General features: G+C 32.5%; 2 protein-coding genes across 3 annotated transcripts in view; one reads left to right on the top strand and one right to left on the bottom strand.

Moving 5' to 3' along the window:
* Nucleotides 1–185: 185 nt before the first annotated feature.
* On the top strand, nt 186–7,062 carry LOC130448630 (membrane-associated protein Hem). The gene is made up of 2 exons (XM_056786071.1): nt 186–345; nt 400–7,062. Exon 2 carries the CDS (start codon nt 406–408, stop codon nt 3,769–3,771), a length of 3,366 nt encoding a protein of 1,121 aa, XP_056642049.1. The 5' UTR covers nt 186–345; nt 400–405; the 3' UTR covers nt 3,772–7,062.
* Nucleotides 7,063–9,901: 2,839 nt separating this feature from the next.
* The window catches only part of LOC130448810 (disintegrin and metalloproteinase domain-containing protein 10), a 50,491-nt gene continuing 40,385 nt past the window's right edge, over nt 9,902–20,007 (bottom strand). The window contains exons 7-10 of one of the 2 annotated variants that reach the window (XM_056786339.1): nt 18,545–19,300; nt 15,859–16,140; nt 15,647–15,794; nt 9,902–14,978 (exon numbers count right to left, since the gene is read on the bottom strand). In XM_056786339.1, the coding sequence (XP_056642317.1) occupies nt 14,878–14,978; nt 15,647–15,794; nt 15,859–16,140; nt 18,545–19,300 (1,287 nt within the window). In that variant the 3' untranslated portion in view covers nt 9,902–14,877. The remainder of the gene's footprint in view (nt 14,979–15,646; nt 15,795–15,858; nt 16,141–18,544; nt 19,301–20,007) is intronic. The other variant, XM_056786340.1, reaches the window with a different exon arrangement.

Raw genomic sequence — 20,007 nt, forward strand, 5'->3', positions numbered from 1 at the left:
GCAACGTTCCCGAACTATTCATTGACGTGCGAAAATTATAAGAGAAAAATTATAAAAGCAATAAAACGACTTATAATAGTAACGTTTATTTAAATTCGTATTCATTTATATTTATAATGTGTATTTAATCAAGTATATGTTACTATTAATTTATAATATTTAAAATAAAATAATACTTTAGTACGACTATGATTCTTCGTATGCGTCACTAAAGCGCCATCTTCACACATTTGGCACCTCCCTGCTGGTAAAATGACAGTTGCAGTATGACGTTTCGTATTGTAATGTAAATAAAAAATTGTTTGGATGAAATGTAATTTTAATTAAAAGGCACACAAAATAGAGGTAATTGAAAATTAATTGCCCGTCGATTTTTTTTTAAATTAATTTTCTTTTTAGAACAAAATGTCTCGTCAACTGAATCAATCAGAACGGAAGCTTGCCGAAAAATTGATCATTTTAAATGATCGTGGAATTGGAATGTTAACGAGGATATATAATATAAAGAAAGCTTGCGGAGATGCCAAATCTAAACCGGGATTTCTTTCCGATAAGAATTTGGAATCTTCTATTAAAAGTATTGTGAGAAGATTTCCTAATATAGACGTTAAAAGCCTTACGCCAATACAAAATTTGAAAAACGAAATAATCAAATCTTTATCTTTATACTACTACACATTTGTAGATTTGTTGGATTTTAAAGATCACGTTTGCGAATTATTAACCAGCATGGACGCTTTTCAGGTAGATTTAGATATATCTGTTAATTTTGAACTTACAAAACATTATTTAGACCTTGTAACAACTTATGTATCTCTTATGGTTTTATTATCGAGAGTCGAAGATCGCAAAGCTGTTTTGGGCTTATTTAACGCCGCTTATGAAATTGTACACGGTTCGCAAGATCAGAGTTTTCCTCGACTAGGAAACATGATCACCGAATATGATGTTCCGTTTAAAAAATTGTGCGAAGAATTCGTACCACATTCTAAACTCCTAGCTCAAGCAGTGCAATCTTTGATTCCGATCTACGCACCTAGAAACGTTTCGGCAGATAAATGGCGTTCAGAACAGAAATTAACCCTAGTAGGCAACCCTTCGATGTTATTAAAACCGGTACTTTCAGAAAGAATGTCTTGCGAGTTTTTATCCTTGGATACTATGGAGAAATGGATAATTTTCGGTTTACTTTTGATGCATAATTTATTACAGCAAGATCATTATAATAAATTGTTTTTAAACGCTCTAGAATCATCTTGGGTGATTCCTTTATTCCGAGATGAAGTTATTTATATCCATCAATATGTATTGGGGTTTTTTGATACTTTAAAAGGTTATAGTAAAAGAATATCCGAGGTTAAAGACGCTTATACTCAAGCTGTTCAAAAAGCTGGTTATAATCATAGAGAACGAAGAAAATTCCTAAGAACTGCCCTTAAGGAATTAGGTTTGATTTTTATGGATCAACCTGGTTTATTAGGACCGAAAGCCCTAATGATCTTTATGGGTTTATGTTACGGTAGAGACGAAGTTTTATGGTTATTAAGACATAATGATAACCCACCGACGCATAAAACAAAAGGGAAATCTACAGAAGATTTAGTCGATAGGCATTTACCGGAATTATTGTTCCACATGGAAGATTTGAGGGTATTAGTGAGAAAGTATAGTCAAGTTATGCAGAGGTACTACGTTCAGTATTTATCTCATTGGGATGCTTTAACATTGAAAGATATTATGCAGAAATTACAAAATTGTCCCGAAGATGAAGGTATCATATTATCTTCGTTGTGTAATACTATATCTAGTGTATCAGTTAAACAAGTTGAAGAAAATGAAACTTTTAATTTTTTCGCTTTTCGTTTGGATTGGTTTAGATTGCAAGCTTATACATCGACGTCCAAATCACCTTTGAGATTAATTGATAATAAAAATCTAGCTCAGTTACTTGATTCAATACAATTTCATACTAAAATGGTGGATAATTTAGATGAGATGTTGAGAGAAACTTCGGATTTATCGATATTCTGTTTTTATAATAGGATATTTGAGGATCAGTTTCACATGTGTTTGGAATTTCCAGCCCAAAATAGATACATAGTAGCTTTTCCTTCGATCTGTAGTCATTTCCAACATTGTACACACGAACTGTGTCCCGAAGAACGACACCATATTAGAGAACGAAGCCTTTCGGTGGTCAATATGTTTTTAGACGAAATGGCCAAAGAAGCTAAAAATATAATAACCGCTATATGCGACGCCCAATGCAAAATGAGCGACAAGTTATTACCGAAGAATTGCGCTCACTTAATATCACAACAGATCAATAGAAAAAAGAAAGAAAAAAATAAAAAGAACACGGCGGAATTCGAAAAACCCGGTAAGGAAAGTTATAGGAAAACTAGAGAAAATTTAACTACGATGGATAAATTGCACATGGCTTTAACCGAATTATGTTACGCCATCAATTATTTTTCAAATATAAACGTTTGGGAATATACGTTCGCTCCTAGGGAATATTTGCATCAACATTTAGAGAACAGATTCGCCAAAGCTTTAGTCGGAATGGTGATGTACAATCCGGACACAAACGAAATAGCCAAACCGTCCGAATTACTAGTTTCCGTCAGATCTTATATGAACGTGCTACAAACAGTGGAAAATTACGTACACATAGATATAACTAGAGTATTTAATAATTGTCTTTTGCAACAAACTCAACCGATGGATAGTCACGGTGAGAAAACAATAGCTTCCATATACACCCAATGGTATTCGGAAGTGTTATTGAGAAAAGTCAGCGCTGGCAATATAGTTTTTTCGATGAATCAACGTTCCTTCGTCAGTTTAACCGTCGAGGGATCCATACCGTTCAATCCCGAAGAATATTCGGACGTTAACGAATTAAGGGCGTTAGCCGAATTGATAGGACCGTACGGTATGAAGCAATTGAGCGAAACTTTAATGTGGCACATAGCTAGTCAAGTGATCGAACTTAAAAAACTGGCCGAAATAAATAAGGACGTTCTTTTATCGTTACGTACCAATTTCGATAAGCCGGAAGTGATGAAGGATCAATTTAAAAAATTAACGAACGTCGATAACGTCCTACAAAGGATGACGATCGTCGGCGTTATATTGAGCTTTAGACAATTGGCCCAATCTTGTTTGACGGATGTTTTGGAATTGCGTATACCGTTTTTGGTTAGTTCTATATTGGATTTTCGACATCACCTACCCAGCGGGGATCCGATGAAAATAGTTAGCGAAATGACTTCGGCCGCCGGTTTACCTTGTAAAGTCGATCCGACTCTAATAGCCGCGTTGAAACTTCAAAAACAAGAAGGCGAAAACGACAACGAGCATCTGCTCGTTTGTCTTTTAATGGTATTCGTAGCTGTTTCGATACCCAAACTGGCAAAATCCGATCAATCATTTTATAGAGCGTCCTTGGAAGGACATACGAATAATATTCATTGTATGGCCTTGGCCGTGAATCATATATTCGGGGCTTTGTTTACCACTTGCGGTTTGGGCGATATCGAAGATCGAATGAAAGAATTTTTGGCTTTGGCTTCTTCTAGTTTATTGAGATTAGGTCAGGAAGCCGATAAAGAAGCTATAAGGAATCGAGAATCCGTTTATTTATTGTTGGATCAAATAGTACAGGAATCCCCGTTTCTTACTATGGATTTGTTGGAATCTTGTTTCCCCTATGCCCTTATCCGTAATGCTTATCACGACGTATACAAATTGGAACAGAATATGTGAATTTTTTGTGTATATTATCTTCAATAAAAAAAAATACGCGACAGGTCCACGTACAACATACATTCCCTAGGTGTCTGAACGTAGTTACATCCTCGCTTCTAGGATTTGGGAACCTCGTAAACTCCCATACCTAGCTACGCCACTGTCTAATCATGAAACTCTTTCCAATATCTTATAATTTTATTTTTATTTCCCATATTTAGCTACGCCACTGTCTAATTATGTAAATCTTTCCAATATCTTATAATTTTATTTTTATTTCCCACATTTAGCTACGCCACTGTCTAATTATGTAAATCTTTCCAATATCTTATAATTTTATTTTTATTTCCCATATTTAGCTACGCCACTGTCTAATTATGTAAATCTTTCCAATATCTTATAATTTTATTTTTATTTCCCATATTTAGCTACGCCACTGTCTAATTATGTAAATCTTTCCAATATCTTATAATTTTATTTTTATTTCCCATACCAAGATACGCCACTGTCTAATTATGTAAATCTTTCCAATATCTTATAATTTTATTTTTATTTCCCATATTTAGCTACGCCACTGTCTAATTATGTAAATCTTTCCAATATCTTATAATTTAATTTTTATTTCCCATATTTAGCTACGCCACTGTCTAATTATGTAAATCTTTCCAATATCTTATAATTTTATTTTTATTTCCCACATTTAGCTACGCCACTGTCTAATTATGTAAATCTTTCCAATATCTTATAATTTTATTTTTATTTCCCATATTTAGCTACGCCACTGTCTAATCATGAAACTCTTTCCAATATCTTATAATTTTATTTTTATTTCCCATATTTAGCTACGCCACTGTCTAATTATGTAAATCTTTCCAATATCTTATAATTTTATTTTTATTTCCCACATTTAGCTACGCCACTGTCTAATTATGTAAATCTTTCCAATATCTTATAATTTTATTTTTATTTCCCATATTTAGCTACGCCACTGTCTAATTATGTAAATCTTTCCAATATCTTATAATTTTATTTTTATTTCCCATATTTAGCTACGCCACTGTCTAATTATGTAAATCTTTCCAATATCTTATAATTTTATTTTTATTTCCCATACCAAGATACGCCACTGTCTAATTATGTAAATCTTTCCAATATCTTATAATTTTATTTTTATTTCCCATATTTAGCTACGCCACTGTCTAATTATGTAAATCTTTCCAATATCTTATAATTTAATTTTTATTTCCCATATTTAGCTACGCCACTGTCTAATTATGTAAATCTTTCCAATATCTTATAATTTTATTTTTATTTCCCACATTTAGCTACGCCACTGTCTAATTATGTAAATCTTTCCAATATCTTATAATTTTATTTTTATTTCCCATATTTAGCTACGCCACTGTCTAATTATGTAAATCTTTCCAATATCTTATAATTTTATTTTTATTTCCCATACCAAGATACGCCACTGTCTAATTATGTAAATCTTTCCAATATCTTATAATTTAATTTTTATTTCCCATATTTAGCTACGCCACTGTCTAATTATGTAAATCTTTCCAATATCTTATAATTTTATTTTTATTTCCCACATTTAGCTACGCCACTGTCTAATTATGTAAATCTTTCCAATATCTTATAATTTTATTTTTATTTCCCATATTTAGCTACGCCACTGTCTAATTATGTAAATCTTTCCAATATCTTATAATTTTATTTTTATTTCCCATACCAAGATACGCCACTGTCTAATTATGTAAATCTTTCCAATATCTTATAATTTTATTTTTATTTCCCATATTTAGCTACGCCACTGTCTAATTATGTAAATCTTTCCAATATCTTATAATTTAATTTTTATTTCCCATATTTAGCTACGCCACTGTCTAATTATGTAAATCTTTCCAATATCTTATAATTTAATTTTTATTTCCCATATTTAGCTACGCCACTGTCTAATCATGAAACTCTTTCCAATATCTTATAATTTTATTTTTATTTCCCATATTTAGCTACGCCACTGTCTAATTATGTAAATCTTTCCAATATCTTATAATTTAATTTTTATTTCCCATATTTAGCTACGCCACTGTCTAATCATGAAACTCTTTCCAATATCTTATAATTTTATTTTTATTTCCCATATTTAGCTACGCCACTGTCTAATTATGTAAATCTTTCCAATATCTTATAATTTTATTTTTATTTCCCATATTTAGCTACGCCACTGTCTAATTATGTAAATCTTTCCAATATCTTATAATTTTATTTTTATTTCCCATACCAAGATACGCCACTGTCTAATTATGTAAATCTTTCCAATATCTTATAATTTTATTTTTATTTCCCATATTTAGCTACGCCACTGTCTAATTATGTAAATCTTTCCAATATCTTATAATTTAATTTTTATTTCCCATATTTAGCTACGCCACTGTCTAATTATGTAAATCTTTCCAATATCTTATAATTTAATTTTTATTTCCCATATTTAGCTACGCCACTGTCTAATTATGTAAATCTTTCCAATATCTTATAATTTAATTTTTATTTCCCATATTTAGCTACGCCACTGTCTAATTATGTAAATCTTTCCAATATCTTATAATTTTATTTTTATTTCCCACATTTAGCTACGCCACTGTCTAATTTCGAAAAACACGAAATTCTTTCCAATTTTATTTTTATTAGGAGGATACATTAATTTAAATAAGTTTTTTTTTATTATCAATTTTGTGAGACAATGAATCGACCTCAACTAAAAGTTATTGATGGAGCATATAATTTTGTTTCTAATTATTTTTAGTACAAATTTGGTATTACTTGATGTTTATATAACGTTAATAAATAAAATATCGTTTTTAATAACATTACTCTTGAGAATATTGAATATACAGTGCTTTTCAGATAAAAGTATCCACCTTTAATAACTTTTGTAATATTTATTTAGTATTTAGAAAAAATCCAAAAACACGTCAATTTATGTTGGAAGGGGCAAGCATTATGGCTTATTTGAACTTACTGGAAAAGCCACCCCCTCACCCCTAGCAGCATCCCCTTTATTTTTTTAAATTACTTTTCATATTTTTTTATATAAAATTTGGATACTCCTCTTTGAGCTGATTTCAAAAATGTATAATACTTATAGGTTAAAGTGGTTAGTTTATGAGATAAACAATTTTTCTTTTAAGAGCACAAATTTTACTTATTATTTACTTTCACCTTATTTGCCTGTACTAAAATGGGTTGTACAACAGTTCAAACTCTTTAATCTTTTTAACTGTGCTATTTATTATGAAGTTACAATAAGTGTTCAAAATGAGTACCATTCACTTCCATACAATGGTATAATCTATTTTGAAATGCCTCTCTGACATTGCTTAATACGGCTGGATTTAATTGTCGACATTCATTTTCTATCCTCTCTCGTAAATCATCCAGAGATTCTGGTTGGGTAGCATAAACTTTTGTTTTTAAATACCCCCATAAAAAGAAGTCTAGGGGTGTTAAATCCGGTGACCTAGGTGGCCACTCCATCATCTGCCCCCTTCTACCTATCCAACGAGCGGGGAATGTTTCGTTTAAAAATTGTCGGACAGGCATAGCATAGTGTGGGGGAGCTCCGTCTTGTTGAAATACCAGTAAATCTTCGGAAAGGTTATCATCATTTTCTATTATTGTTGTAATACGTGGGTCAACCCCTTCCCTGAGTAACTCAAGATATGATTCACCATTTAAATTTCCGTTGATGAAGAAAGGTCCGACAATGTGGTCACCTAGGATACCATACCAAACATTTAACTTTTGGGAATGTTGTGTATGGAATTCACGCATAATATGTGGATCACTTTCAGCCCAATATCTACAATTATGCCTACTTACTAAGCCATTTAATGACCATGAGCATTCATCAGAAAAGCAAATATTGTTTAACAATTGTGGATTGTTATTGATAATTTGCGTCATTGATTCGCAAAACTCTAGACGACGATCAAAATCATCTTCATTCAACTCGTGCACCAACTTAACTTTGTATGGGTGGTACTTGAATTTATGTAGAACTCGGAAAACTGTAGAAGATGAAACACCGATCGCTCTACTTATCGTTGACAACGATTGGGGTTGTTGAGCCTCTAAGCTGACTTGCCCTAAAGTTGCCACTTGGATTGCTTCGTTATTTACGAGTCCCTCTCGCTTATGCACTTTATTGCAAACAGACCCTGTTGTGGTAAATTTCTCCATCAGTTGAATTACATACTTATGAGTTGCATGTCTTCCGTCATGTAATTCGTTAAATATTCTAGCAGCAGCTCTTGCACAATTATTATTTTGGTAGTATAAACCTACAATTTCAATTCTTTCTTGCAAAGAGTAAACCATTTCAGAGAAACAAAATAAATAATGTATCAAATTACACTATCAATAGTGACTACAAATTCTAGTTGACAATGTCAAACTTTAATAAAAAGTAGAGTTTTGGATTTTTTAAGTAGAATAAATAGCACAGTTAAAAAGATTAAAGAGTTTGAACTGTTGTACAACCCATTTTAGTACAGGCAAATAAAGTGAAAGTAAATAATAAGTAAAATTTGTGCTCTTAAAAGAAAAATTGTTTATCTCATAAAATAACCACTTTAACCTACAAGTATTATACATTTTTGAAATCAGCTCAAAGAGGAGTATCCAAATTTTACATAAAAAATATGAAAAGTAATTTAAAAAAATAAAGGGGATGCTGTTAGGGGTGAGGGGGTGGCTTTTCCAGTAAGTTTAAATAAGCCATAATGCTTGCCCCTTCCAACATAAATTGACGTGTTTTTGGATTTTTTCTAAATACTAAATAAATATTACAAAAGTTATTAAAGGTGGATACTTTTATCTGAAAAGCACTGTATATATTGTAACAGAATAAGTAATTTTATTGTTTTTAGTTTAATATTGTAATTTTTATTATTAAATGTATCAGGTACAATTTTTATATAAATTTTTGTAACCATATCTGTGTTTTATTTTGTCCGATTTATTGTATTTTTGGAATAAACGACTAAAAAATGTTGTACATTTTCTTCTGAAGTTTGTCGAGTTAAAGTTGGGAAAAAATTAAGAAAAACATTTGCCAGTTTTGTTATAACTTACCTTTTTACCCTATATTTAATTAGCTTTATTATATTAGTTAAAAGAATCTTTCTATATAATCCATGTATAACATTTCTTTATTTTCCATACTAGTCATTCCGACAACGTTTGAAATATGACATGTAACTATTTTCATAGAAATGAAAAATAGACACGTCAGCTGATCTTACACATTCTGATTACGATTGGGTTAACTCGATCTTAGATTCCAGCTGCACCAGTATTTACACTGAGGCGCGTTTTGAAAAGTTAGAAGAGGATAATACACAACAAAATTTTAGTGAACCATATAAATTTAACAGATCTATGATTTTAATTACTGGGTTCCGTTATCTAATCTAATGACACTGACAGTTGAGTATCGTTCAACAATCTACTTTATTTCGATCTGACTGTTTGATTAGTGTTTGCTAATACACATTTTGACACGATTGTAGTGAACCTTCTAAATGTAACAGATCTATGATTTTAATTACTGCGTTCCGTTATGTAATCTAATGACACTGACAGTTAGGTATCGTTCGATAATCTACTTTATTTCGGTAATATACATTTTTGAGCACTGTGAGTAAGATTTCTTTGCCCCGGATCTTGAAAGCTATCAGAATTGTTTTGACTTTTGACGTTTCGTTTGACATTTCAATTGTTCTATTTTCAATACATAAAAATCCATTGAGTATAATATTTATTACCTCCATTAATATACAGCAAATAAGCATTTAAAAAGCCAATTTGTGTATCTATACTGTTCTGACCAGCTGACTTTAATTATTATAGGTTAAATTTTTTTCGTTATTCGTTTACTATTCGGCAATTATCTCAATCAATCTGTACAACGTATATCACGTGATATAAATCGCTCTTTGTTCCGTGATAAGCATTACCAAACGTACCTAATGTCATAAATGATTGAGTTGATTGCGGTGATGCCAGATTTTAAATTATATTTGCATTACTAGTAGGAAATATTATGGGAAATTGGGTTAAAAGAAAAAAAATTCAATTTTCGTATGAAAACAGCTATTTAATCGAATATGTACATATATTAATTTTTACAATATTTATCAATACAGAGGTTAGCATCAAATATAGATTATCTTTGAGTCTTTTTGTCTGTGAAGAGAAAATACAGATAAGAACAAAATTACCCGTAATTTTTTAAAAATTGGATAATAATCAATATTATAATACGAATTTTTGATTATTTATTGTAATTAATTTGAAATTAATCTCGTTCAACTTTTTTTAATAAATAAAAGTTGAATCATTTATTATTTTGTCTGTACTTCTTCACAGATAATTTTTCTTTTGGTTTTATCGAGACACAATTATTTTGAAACAATCAAAATTAATTTTATCACATCTTCAGATAATTTAACAATGGTACAAAGACAATGTCAAAATTTGGTTAATATAAAAATAGCAATTTTTTTCGGACAAAGAATTTTAATCAGAAATTAGATTACCCCCTTCTTTTATCTCGTTACATCCTTGTAAATCTGAAAAATGGTAATACTAATTTTTTTTTACAAAAATTTCAATACACAATTAAAAATATTAATCCAAATTATCTAATATTACCCAAATATTTTTCAATGACGAATAAATTTCTCTTAAAACCATATACAGAATAATAATTTCCACGGAAATGAATAAAAGAACGATGTTTTTATCTTAATACCCTCGTAGAAGTAGAATAACCAATGGTAGTGATGCGAGTGTGGAATATAACAGTGATTTAATCACAGATAATATTAAATCCAATGATAGTAATAAAAATTTTATTAAAAAGTATTGAAAATCAACTTCTCACCCGTAATATTAATTATTTAAACCTTCTAGTTAGTTTACTTGTCTAATATTTTATTTTATATCAATTTAATGAGTTTATGTTGTAGTGGACATCACTAGTTATTTTATTTTTCGACAGTTTACACTACTGTCATGTTTATTATTGGGAGAATATTACTGTGTTGCCATATTTTAAATATTTCTTAGATCTTCTGATATGTTTATGTTTCTAAATGTTCTTGATATTGTCTCTTCGGTTTCAAAATTATTTTTTTTTTAATATTCTTCATCTATCTTTTAAAAATTATCGAATAAAACTAATTTTGAAACAGAAGAGACTTAAAATCAAAAACATTCAGAAACATAAATTTTGATATAAGATCAGTTAAATTTGGCAACATTGTGTTTAGCGAATTTATTTTTTGACAGTTGATGTGATGATTACTTCTTTAAATTTGGATGGAAAATTTATAGGTTCGAACGATTGTTATTAGATGGCGTTAGCTACAACGTTTTCGTTATTATAGTGATTAGGTGGAGTGTATAGTTGAATTTGATAGGTAAAAATTAGTGAAAAACAATGAAATTTCATCAAAAAAAGATTTTTACTGCGAAAATTTAGTTTTTTTCTTCAAATTCGATTCGAAAATCGAAAAAATTAGAAGGATTTCCGATAGATGGCGTCAGCTATAACGTTCTCGGTATTATTTGGAAAAAAGTGGGTACGCGGTGTGAAGTTAAGTTTGATAGGTACCCATTAGTTAAAATCAATGAAATTCCACCAAAAAAAATTGTTCCAGGTGAAAATTCTTATCCCGTATATAGTTTTTTAAGGAGAAAAAAAAACAAAAGTGAAAATATTTGGAATTACATCAATATGTTTAAGTAAAAATCGAATAATGTACAAACATCTTCATAAATATCAATAAGAAACAAAACAATGTGGCATTTTACAAATTGGTCTAGTAACCGAACCCCAATCCAAAAGAAATTTGAATTTTTCGGTTCATATATCCGAAATTTTCGTCCCTCACTGTATTTTTTATTTCGGTTCCAATAATTTCCTCTTTCTTCAACTCATTTTTTTTTTAAATTATACGTTATTGCACTACAGTTCAACGGTACATATTAACCAGGAAAAGAAAAAGAAAATAAAAGTTGGACAGAGTTCAGTTCGAATGCAACATTAAAATGTTTTCGTTAAAAGGAACCGTGAACGAATTCTACAGAATTTTAACAATTAAAAAAAGTTTCACAAAAAAAAACTCTGCCAAATTCCTCCACGGGTACGAAAAATATATAAATTTTCCAAAAAAAAGTTATATTTCAATCGACGAGAGTTTTTTTAGAAATTTTAAGGTTAGGTTTGGTTAGGATTTCCTTTTTTCATATTTCATGCGATAAAAACTTTTTCAAAATTCTTAATAATTCTCAACTACGATATTCAATTGTTTTTTTTTTCAAATAGTTCGTTTTTTTATGTACTTTTCGAAAAAAAAAAATAGTTTTTGGAAACAAATCATGGAATATACGATTTTTGGATATTGTATAAATAAAAAATACTTATCAACTTTTCGATCTTTTATGAACAAAAATATGGTGGACACCATTTCCAAACTGTTACCATATTTTCTTCTACATTAGTTTTCTTTTGTCGTTTCTTTTTTTGTACAAAAAGATGTTTGTAGAATCCTTTTGATAATTAACGATTTTATTCACGATAATGTTTCCGTGAATACCGAGTGACAACTGACAGTTGACATTCGACATGTCATACCTTGTCAAATTTGTATTATTCAAAAATTCGACGGTTTCCATTCAATTCTGCTCATAATTATTTAGAAAATTGTATATATTCACTATTGTGTCTTCTTAAATACTGAGTGACAACTGACAGTTGACATGTCATACGTTGTCAAATTTGTATTATTTAAAATTTCGACACTTTCCATTCAATTTTGTTCATAATTATTCAAAAAATTTTAAATAATCTCGATAATGTGTCTTTATAATTAACGAGTGACAACTGACAGTTGACATTCGACATGTCATACCTTGTCAAATTTGTATTATTCAAAAATTCGACGGTTTCCATTCGATTCTGCTCATAATTCTTTAGAAAATTGTCTAAGTTTTTCCTTATAAATACCGAATGACAACTGACAGTTGACATTCGACATGTCATACCTTGTCAAATTTGTATTAATCAAAAATTCGACGGTTTCCATTCGATTCTGCTCATAATTCTTTAGAAAATTGTCTAAGTTTTTCCTTATAAATACCGAGTGACAACTGACAGTTGACATTCGACATGTCATACCTTGTCAAATTTGTATTATTCAAAAATTCGACGGTTTCCATTCGATTCTGCTCATAATTCTTTAGAAAATTGTCTATGTTTCTTCTTATAAATACCGAATGACAACTGACAGTTGACATTCGACATGTCATACCTTGTCAAATTTGTATTAATCAAAAATTCGACGGTTTCCATTCGATTCTGCTCATAATTCTTTAGAAAATTGTCTAAGTTTTTCCTTATAAATACCGAGTGACAACTGACAGTTGACATTCGACATGTCATACTTTGTCAAATTTGTATTAATCAAAAATTCGACGGTTTCCATTCGATTCTGCTCATAATTCTTTAGAAAATTGTCTAAGTTTTTCCTTATAAATACCGAGTGACAACTGACAGTTGACATTCGACATGTCATACCTTGTCAAATTTGTATTAATCAAAAATTCGACGGTTTCCATTCGATTCTGCTCATAATTCTTTAGAAAATTGTCTAAGTTTTTCCTTATAAATACCGAGTGACAACTGACAGTTGACATTCGACATGTCATACCTTGTCAAATTTGTATTATTCAAAAATTCGACGGTTTCCATTCAATTTTGCTCATAATTATTTAGAAAATTGTCTATGTTTCTTCTTATAAATACCGAATGACAACTGACAGTTGACATTCGACATGTCATACCTTGTCAAATTTGTATTATTCAAAAATTCGACGGTTTTCATTCAATTTTGCTCATAATTTTTCAGAAAATTTTAAATAATCTCGATAATGTCTCCTTATAATTAACGAGTGACAACTGACAGTTGACATTTGGCTATTTTATATATGTTGTCAAATTTGTGTTAATCGATTATGCTCATAATCATACAGAAAACTGTTTGTATATATTCTCGATAATTTCTCCTTATAAATACCGAGTGACAACTGACAATTGACATTACACACGTTTTCAAATTTGTATTGTTTACAATTTCGATGCTTTCCACTCGATTCTGCTCATAATTATTGAGAAAATTGTTTGTTTATATTCTCGATAATGTTTCCTTAAATATGACAACTGACAGTTGACAGTTGACATTACACACGTTGTCAAATTTGCATTGTTTACAATTTCGATGCTTTCCATTCAATTCCGCTCATGGTTATTCATAAAATTTTATATATTCTCGATAATGTCTGCTTAGAAATACCGAGTGACAGCTGACAGTTGATAAAGGACAATAATGAATGTTTTGAAAGATAAAATTTTCTCTAGTCGATTGAAATATGGTTGATCATCAGCCTTTCGTTCGAAGGAAGCTAATAATAAAAAACAATTTAAAAAATCGCTATTAAAATCTCGAAAAAATTTAATCAACCTTAAAAATTAACGGTGACTATCAATACAAATGCACCCGTTTTTTTTTTCCTTTTCTTTATTCGGATATTTTCAATATATTTAAATTTTTAAGTTTTCCCGCGCACTTTGAAAAAAAGTTCCCGCGTAACTTGTTTTTTTTTTATTTGATCACAGAGCGCGTTGGCCGAAAGATTTTTCAAATTTTTAATCAACAGTCATTGAATTGCACATTTCGATATTTTCGGTTATGAAGGCGATTCCTTTTTTTTTTTTCGAAAACCCCCGTATATTAGATCAAATTCGAAAATACACCGAGTGTTGAGAGAAAAAAAAATCGCTTTTGTGCGAAAACATCGAAATTAACGGTACCGAACCTACACAGTCGACCCGGCTTCACTATCTTTCCCCCCGGCTTCATTATCTTTCCCCCCGTTTCCCCTTTCCGCGTGATGTACGAGCAGAAATGAGGCCGATACATCGGCGATAGGAGTACCGGGATAATCGGGCGGCGGGGAACCTTGCTGCTGTTCCCCATCCTCGTTTTCTTCATGTCAGACTTTGTTTCTCATCTCGTATGCGCCTGCGTACAATTCAGGATGGTTCTGACGACCGTAATTCTGCGCAGGCGGCGCTGTTGCTAGTGGGGAATACGCTATTGTATTATAAACATTAAAAGTATTAATTTTTCAAGTTTGTTAGTAAATTTATCGAGACAATTCTAGGTTATATTTAATAAATTAAATAACCAATGACGGTATAGTCGGATATGTGGGCCTAAAGCGGTAAAGTAGAACTTGGAAATGGAAATTTGGTATCAATAAGAAGATAGAATACAGGAAACCAGATCCAAGATCAATTTAATCAAATTTGTAGACCTAAAAATGACAAAAATTGTCGAGAAAGGAAAAATTTGAATTCAGTAAGTTTGTAACCGATACCCAAAAACGGTATAGTCGGATATGTGGGCCTAAAGCGGTAAAGTAGAACTTGGAAATGGAAATTTGGTATCAATAAGAAGATAGAATACAGGAAACCAGATCCAAGATCAATTTAATCAAATTTGTAGACCTAAAAATGACAAAAATTGTCGAGAAAGGAAAAATTTGAATTCAGTAAGTTTGTAACCGATACCCAAAGACGGCATAGTCGGATATGTGGGCCGAATGCGGTAAAGTAGAACGTGGAAGTAATAAACGTGATCCAAGGTCAATTTAATCAAATTTGTAGACTTAAAATGGCAAAAATTGTCGAGAAAAAGTAAATTAATTTAAACAAATAAAGCTAAAAAGAAAAATATGATCGATAGTAGTATTTATTTACCTTTGGGAGCATGATAATGTCCCCTACCTTCACCGTACCCCGGTCTAGGTCCTTGACTAGCTGAAGGTCGACTAGAAGGGTCTCGACGACTTCTATTCGATGGAGGATTCGCCCCTCCCGAATTATGAGGACCTCCGTGATTATATCTCTAAAATTTCGATTAGGAAAAATATTTTCTATTTTTTTGTTTTACTTTCTACACGCTCACTTACCATTCTTCGCAGAGTATTCATGGGCCTCCTCAATGTGTCGGTGATGCGTTGAGCTTTTTTCAATTTTGGATTCGACGAGGGCGTATGTACGGCGCAACATTTAATGAACAGCCCCATGAATATGATAAAACCAATACCCATCAAGAGCACGGCCCACCAATATTCGGTTATCCATTGAGCGACGTTTATTAACGTTTCCTTGTTAAGGAGAAGGTTCATTAGACGTACCAACGGTCCGTCCGCGTCCACGGCGCGACATTTTAAGAAAACATCGCAATAACCCTGAGAAAATTTAGTCAAAATTCAACTTGGTGCACGTAAATGGCGATTCTTTAGGAGTTAGTTCCAACTACAGTGTAGCTGGAGCTCCATTAACGTTTATACAAGGAAAAATGGGTTGGAGGATTGGAGGGAAACCGGGATCACTAAGGAAATGGGATGTTGTAAAGGAGATCCAATGATTTAATCAAATATGCGACCCTATTGACGTGGAAAATGACTCGGAATGAGAAAATTTGGATCCACGAGGCAATCTGATGCTGCAAGACGGATCCGAAGGCAATTTCGTCCGATTAGTTGACCTAGTATGGTGAAGGAGTACTCAAAATGTGGAAATTTAGAATCTGTAAGGTAAAAGGATGCTCCAACTGAGATCCAAGGATGATTTAATCAAATATGCGACCCTATTGACGTGGAAAATGACTCGGAATGAGAAAATTTGGATCCACGAGGTAATCTGATGCTGCAAGACGGATCCGAAGGCAATTTCGTCCGATTAGTTGACCTAGTATGGTGAAGGAGTAGTCAAAATGTGGAAATTTAGAATCTGTAAGGAAAAAGGATGCTCCAACTGTGATCCAAGGATAATTTAATCAAATATGCGACCCTATTGACGTGGAAAATGACTCGGAATGAGAAAATTTGGATCCACGAGGTAATCTGATGCTGCAAGACGGATCCGAAGGCAATTTCGTCCGATTAGTTGACCTAGTATGGTGAAGGAGTAGTCAAAATGTGGAAATTTAGAACCTGTAAGGTAAAAGGATGCTCCAACTGAGATCCAAGGATGATTTAATCAAATATGCGACCCTATTGACGTGGAAAATGACTCGGAATGAGAAAATTTGGATCCACGAGGTAATCTGATGCTGCAAGACGGATCCGAAGGCAATTTCGTCCGATTAGTTGACCTAGTATGGTGAAGGAGTAGTCAAAATGTGGAAATTTAGAATCTGTAAGGTAAAAGGATGCTCCAACTGAGATCCAAGGATAATTTAATCAAATATGCGACCCTATTGACGTGGAAAATGACTCGGAATGAGAAAATTTGGATCCACGAGGTAATCTGATGCTGCAAGACGGATCCGAAGGCAATTTCGTCCGATTAGTTGACCTAGTATGGTGAAGGAGTAGTCAAAATGTGGAAATTTAGAATCTGTAAGGAAAAAGGATGCTCCAACTGAGATCCAAGGATAATTTAATCAAATATGCGACCCTATTGACGTGGAAAATGACTCGGAATGAGAAAATTTGGATCCACGAGGTAATCTGATGCTGCAAGACGGATCCGAAGGCAATTTCGTCCGATTAGTTGACCTAGTATGGTGAAGGAGTAGTCAAAATGTGGAAATTTAGAATCTGTAAGGAAAAAGGATGCTCCAACTGTGATCCAAGGATAATTTAATCAAATATGCGACCCTATTGACGTGGAAAATGACTCGGAATGAGAAAATTTGGATCCACGAGGTAATCTGATGCTGCAAGACGGATCCGAAGGCAATTTCGTCCGATTAGTTGACCTAGTATGGTGAAGGAGTAGTCAAAATGTGGAAATTTAGAATCTGTAAGGTAAAAGGATGCTCCAACTGAGATCCAAGGATAATTTAATCAAATATGCGACCCTATTGACGTGGAAAATGACTCGGAATGAGAAAATTTGGATCCACGAGGTAATCTGATGCTGCAAGACGGATCCGAAGGCAATTTCGTCCGATTAGTTGACCTAGTATGGTGAAGGAGTACTCAAAATGTGGAAATTTAGAATCTGCGAGGAAAAATGACTGGATCAAGAAATTTTGGATTCACAAAAAGAAGAAATTGGGAATAAACGAGGAGATCAGAACCTGCAAGGGAGATTTAAAGACATTGAAGTCAAATACGTGGACCTAATGAGGTAAAAGGGAACTTAGAAAGTGGAAATTTGAACTCAGTAAGAAATTATTTGCTGTAAATGATGTTAAAGGGGAGATGAAATGCTGCAAGCGAGATCCGAGCACGATATAGTCAAACATGTACCTCCAAAGTGACAAAAAATTAATAAAAAAGAAGAAATTAGGAATAAATAAAGAGATCAAGGACGATCTAGATAAATATGTAGACTTAAAACGGTAGAAGAAGAAGAAAATTCGCCAAAAAGATCCTTCGCGTTAAAGCTGGATCTGAATATCGGAATATTGTGACGGGTAAACAGCCGCACGCCATTTAACGGCACCAATTGTAAGTTTATACAGCAACATCTATCGGGCAATTATAGAATTATTGTTTTAGAAGTTTCTGGAATTATGAATCGGTGGTTTCTAGACATTTTGGAAGGTTCTACGATGTACTAGAACATTGGTGACAGGAATTTCAAAATAGGGGGGTGTAAAGTGATGATGATAATAATGATATTTTTTCTTTTGCTTACTTGGAAGTTATCGCAAGGCGATCCCGGTCTCAGACTGATACCCCCGGGTGGTAATCCGACTTTTTCGGAAAATTCGCTGGTACTCCTGCATATATCGGTACCATTTTGACAGGCCAATTCGCACAATTTCCTCTTATCGATATTAGGGTGATCTTGCGTGGTTAACGAACACGCTTCCAAATTCCATTCCAAACAAATCGAACCAGTGCATTCGCCTTTGATGCATAATTGAGTGCCGTTATTGCATCTGGTTTTATCGGGTCGAGGTGTCGGCGCCGGACATTCGGCGCTGGTTCCATTACATTTCGACGATCTCGAACAATCCGATTCCATTTTGCATTCTTCGTTATGGTAAGCGGATATGAATTTGCATTCGCTGCTACAACAAGGTCCTTGACTCGGACTGCATTCTGTGCCGTTTCTTCTCGTACACCCCACCGCCGATCTATTCGATTCTTTGTCTCGAATGCTGAGTATTCTCGGATAACAGCATTGGTCGTTGCATTCTTTGTCGTCGTATCCGCAATCGCATTCTTCTCCGGCTTCGACGATTTTGTTGCCGCAAAAAGCGCCGGCCGAAGCCGTGAAACAATTTCTTTTTTTCTTGTCTTCTATGGCGTCGAGGACGTTGCTGATGTTGCCTATGCTACAGCTGGAGAATTTGCTGTTGTTCGGCCGATCGCCGCTGGTCGCTGAAGCGAACATTATGTAGTTACCGCTCGGCCCGCCAGGTCGACATTCCGGCGGGTAGTCGTGCTATTAAAAAAAAAAAAAAAAGGTAAACTCAAAAATGCTTCGATTTTCCAGAAAACTTTGAAAATTATCAAGATATTATTTGATTTCTTCAGAATAACTGCATTTTTTTGTTTGGAAATTACCAGTTTTTGAAAAATTTCTTAAATTTAAAAAAAACAATTCAAAACGTTTACAAAAATAATCGAATAAGGTTACCTAAATTTGAAAAAACTACTTTAATTTCCAGAAATATCGAGCTTTGTCACTTTTTCCTCGAATTTAAAAAAAACAATTCAGTTTACCACATTTTGAAAAATTTGGTAAACTTGAGAAGAAATCCCAAATTTTCAAAAAATAAGGGAAAGTAGAAAACTATAGAGATACTGGTCGAATTTTCCAGAAAATCTTAGGAAGTTACCAGATTTTGAAAAAATTGTTCAGTTTTCCAAAAACTTGTTCGAATTTTCAAATAAACTATGAAATTTAATAACACAACGTCGTCGAAAAGTTGGAAAAGATTACCATAATTTGAAAAAACTGTCAAGAAATTATCCAGAAATATTCAGAACGTTTTTAATCATCTGAGAAATTGTTTAAATTTTGTTATTACTGCTTGAATTTTCCAGGAAAATTCAGGTCACCAGGTTTTGAAAACTTTCTAAATTTTCCAGAAATATCGAAAAGTTACCAAACCTTCAAGAAGTTGCTTGAATTTTCTAGGAAGATAG

This window comes from Diorhabda sublineata, chromosome 9 (assembly GCF_026230105.1).
Source record: "Diorhabda sublineata isolate icDioSubl1.1 chromosome 9, icDioSubl1.1, whole genome shotgun sequence".
Taxonomy (NCBI): Eukaryota; Metazoa; Arthropoda; class Insecta; order Coleoptera; family Chrysomelidae; genus Diorhabda; species Diorhabda sublineata.

Excerpts from the sequence above, each read along its gene's own strand:
- LOC130448630 (XM_056786071.1), top strand. The coding sequence starts at position 406 with ATGTCTCGTCAACTGAATCAATCAGAACGGAAGCTTGCCGAAAAATTG.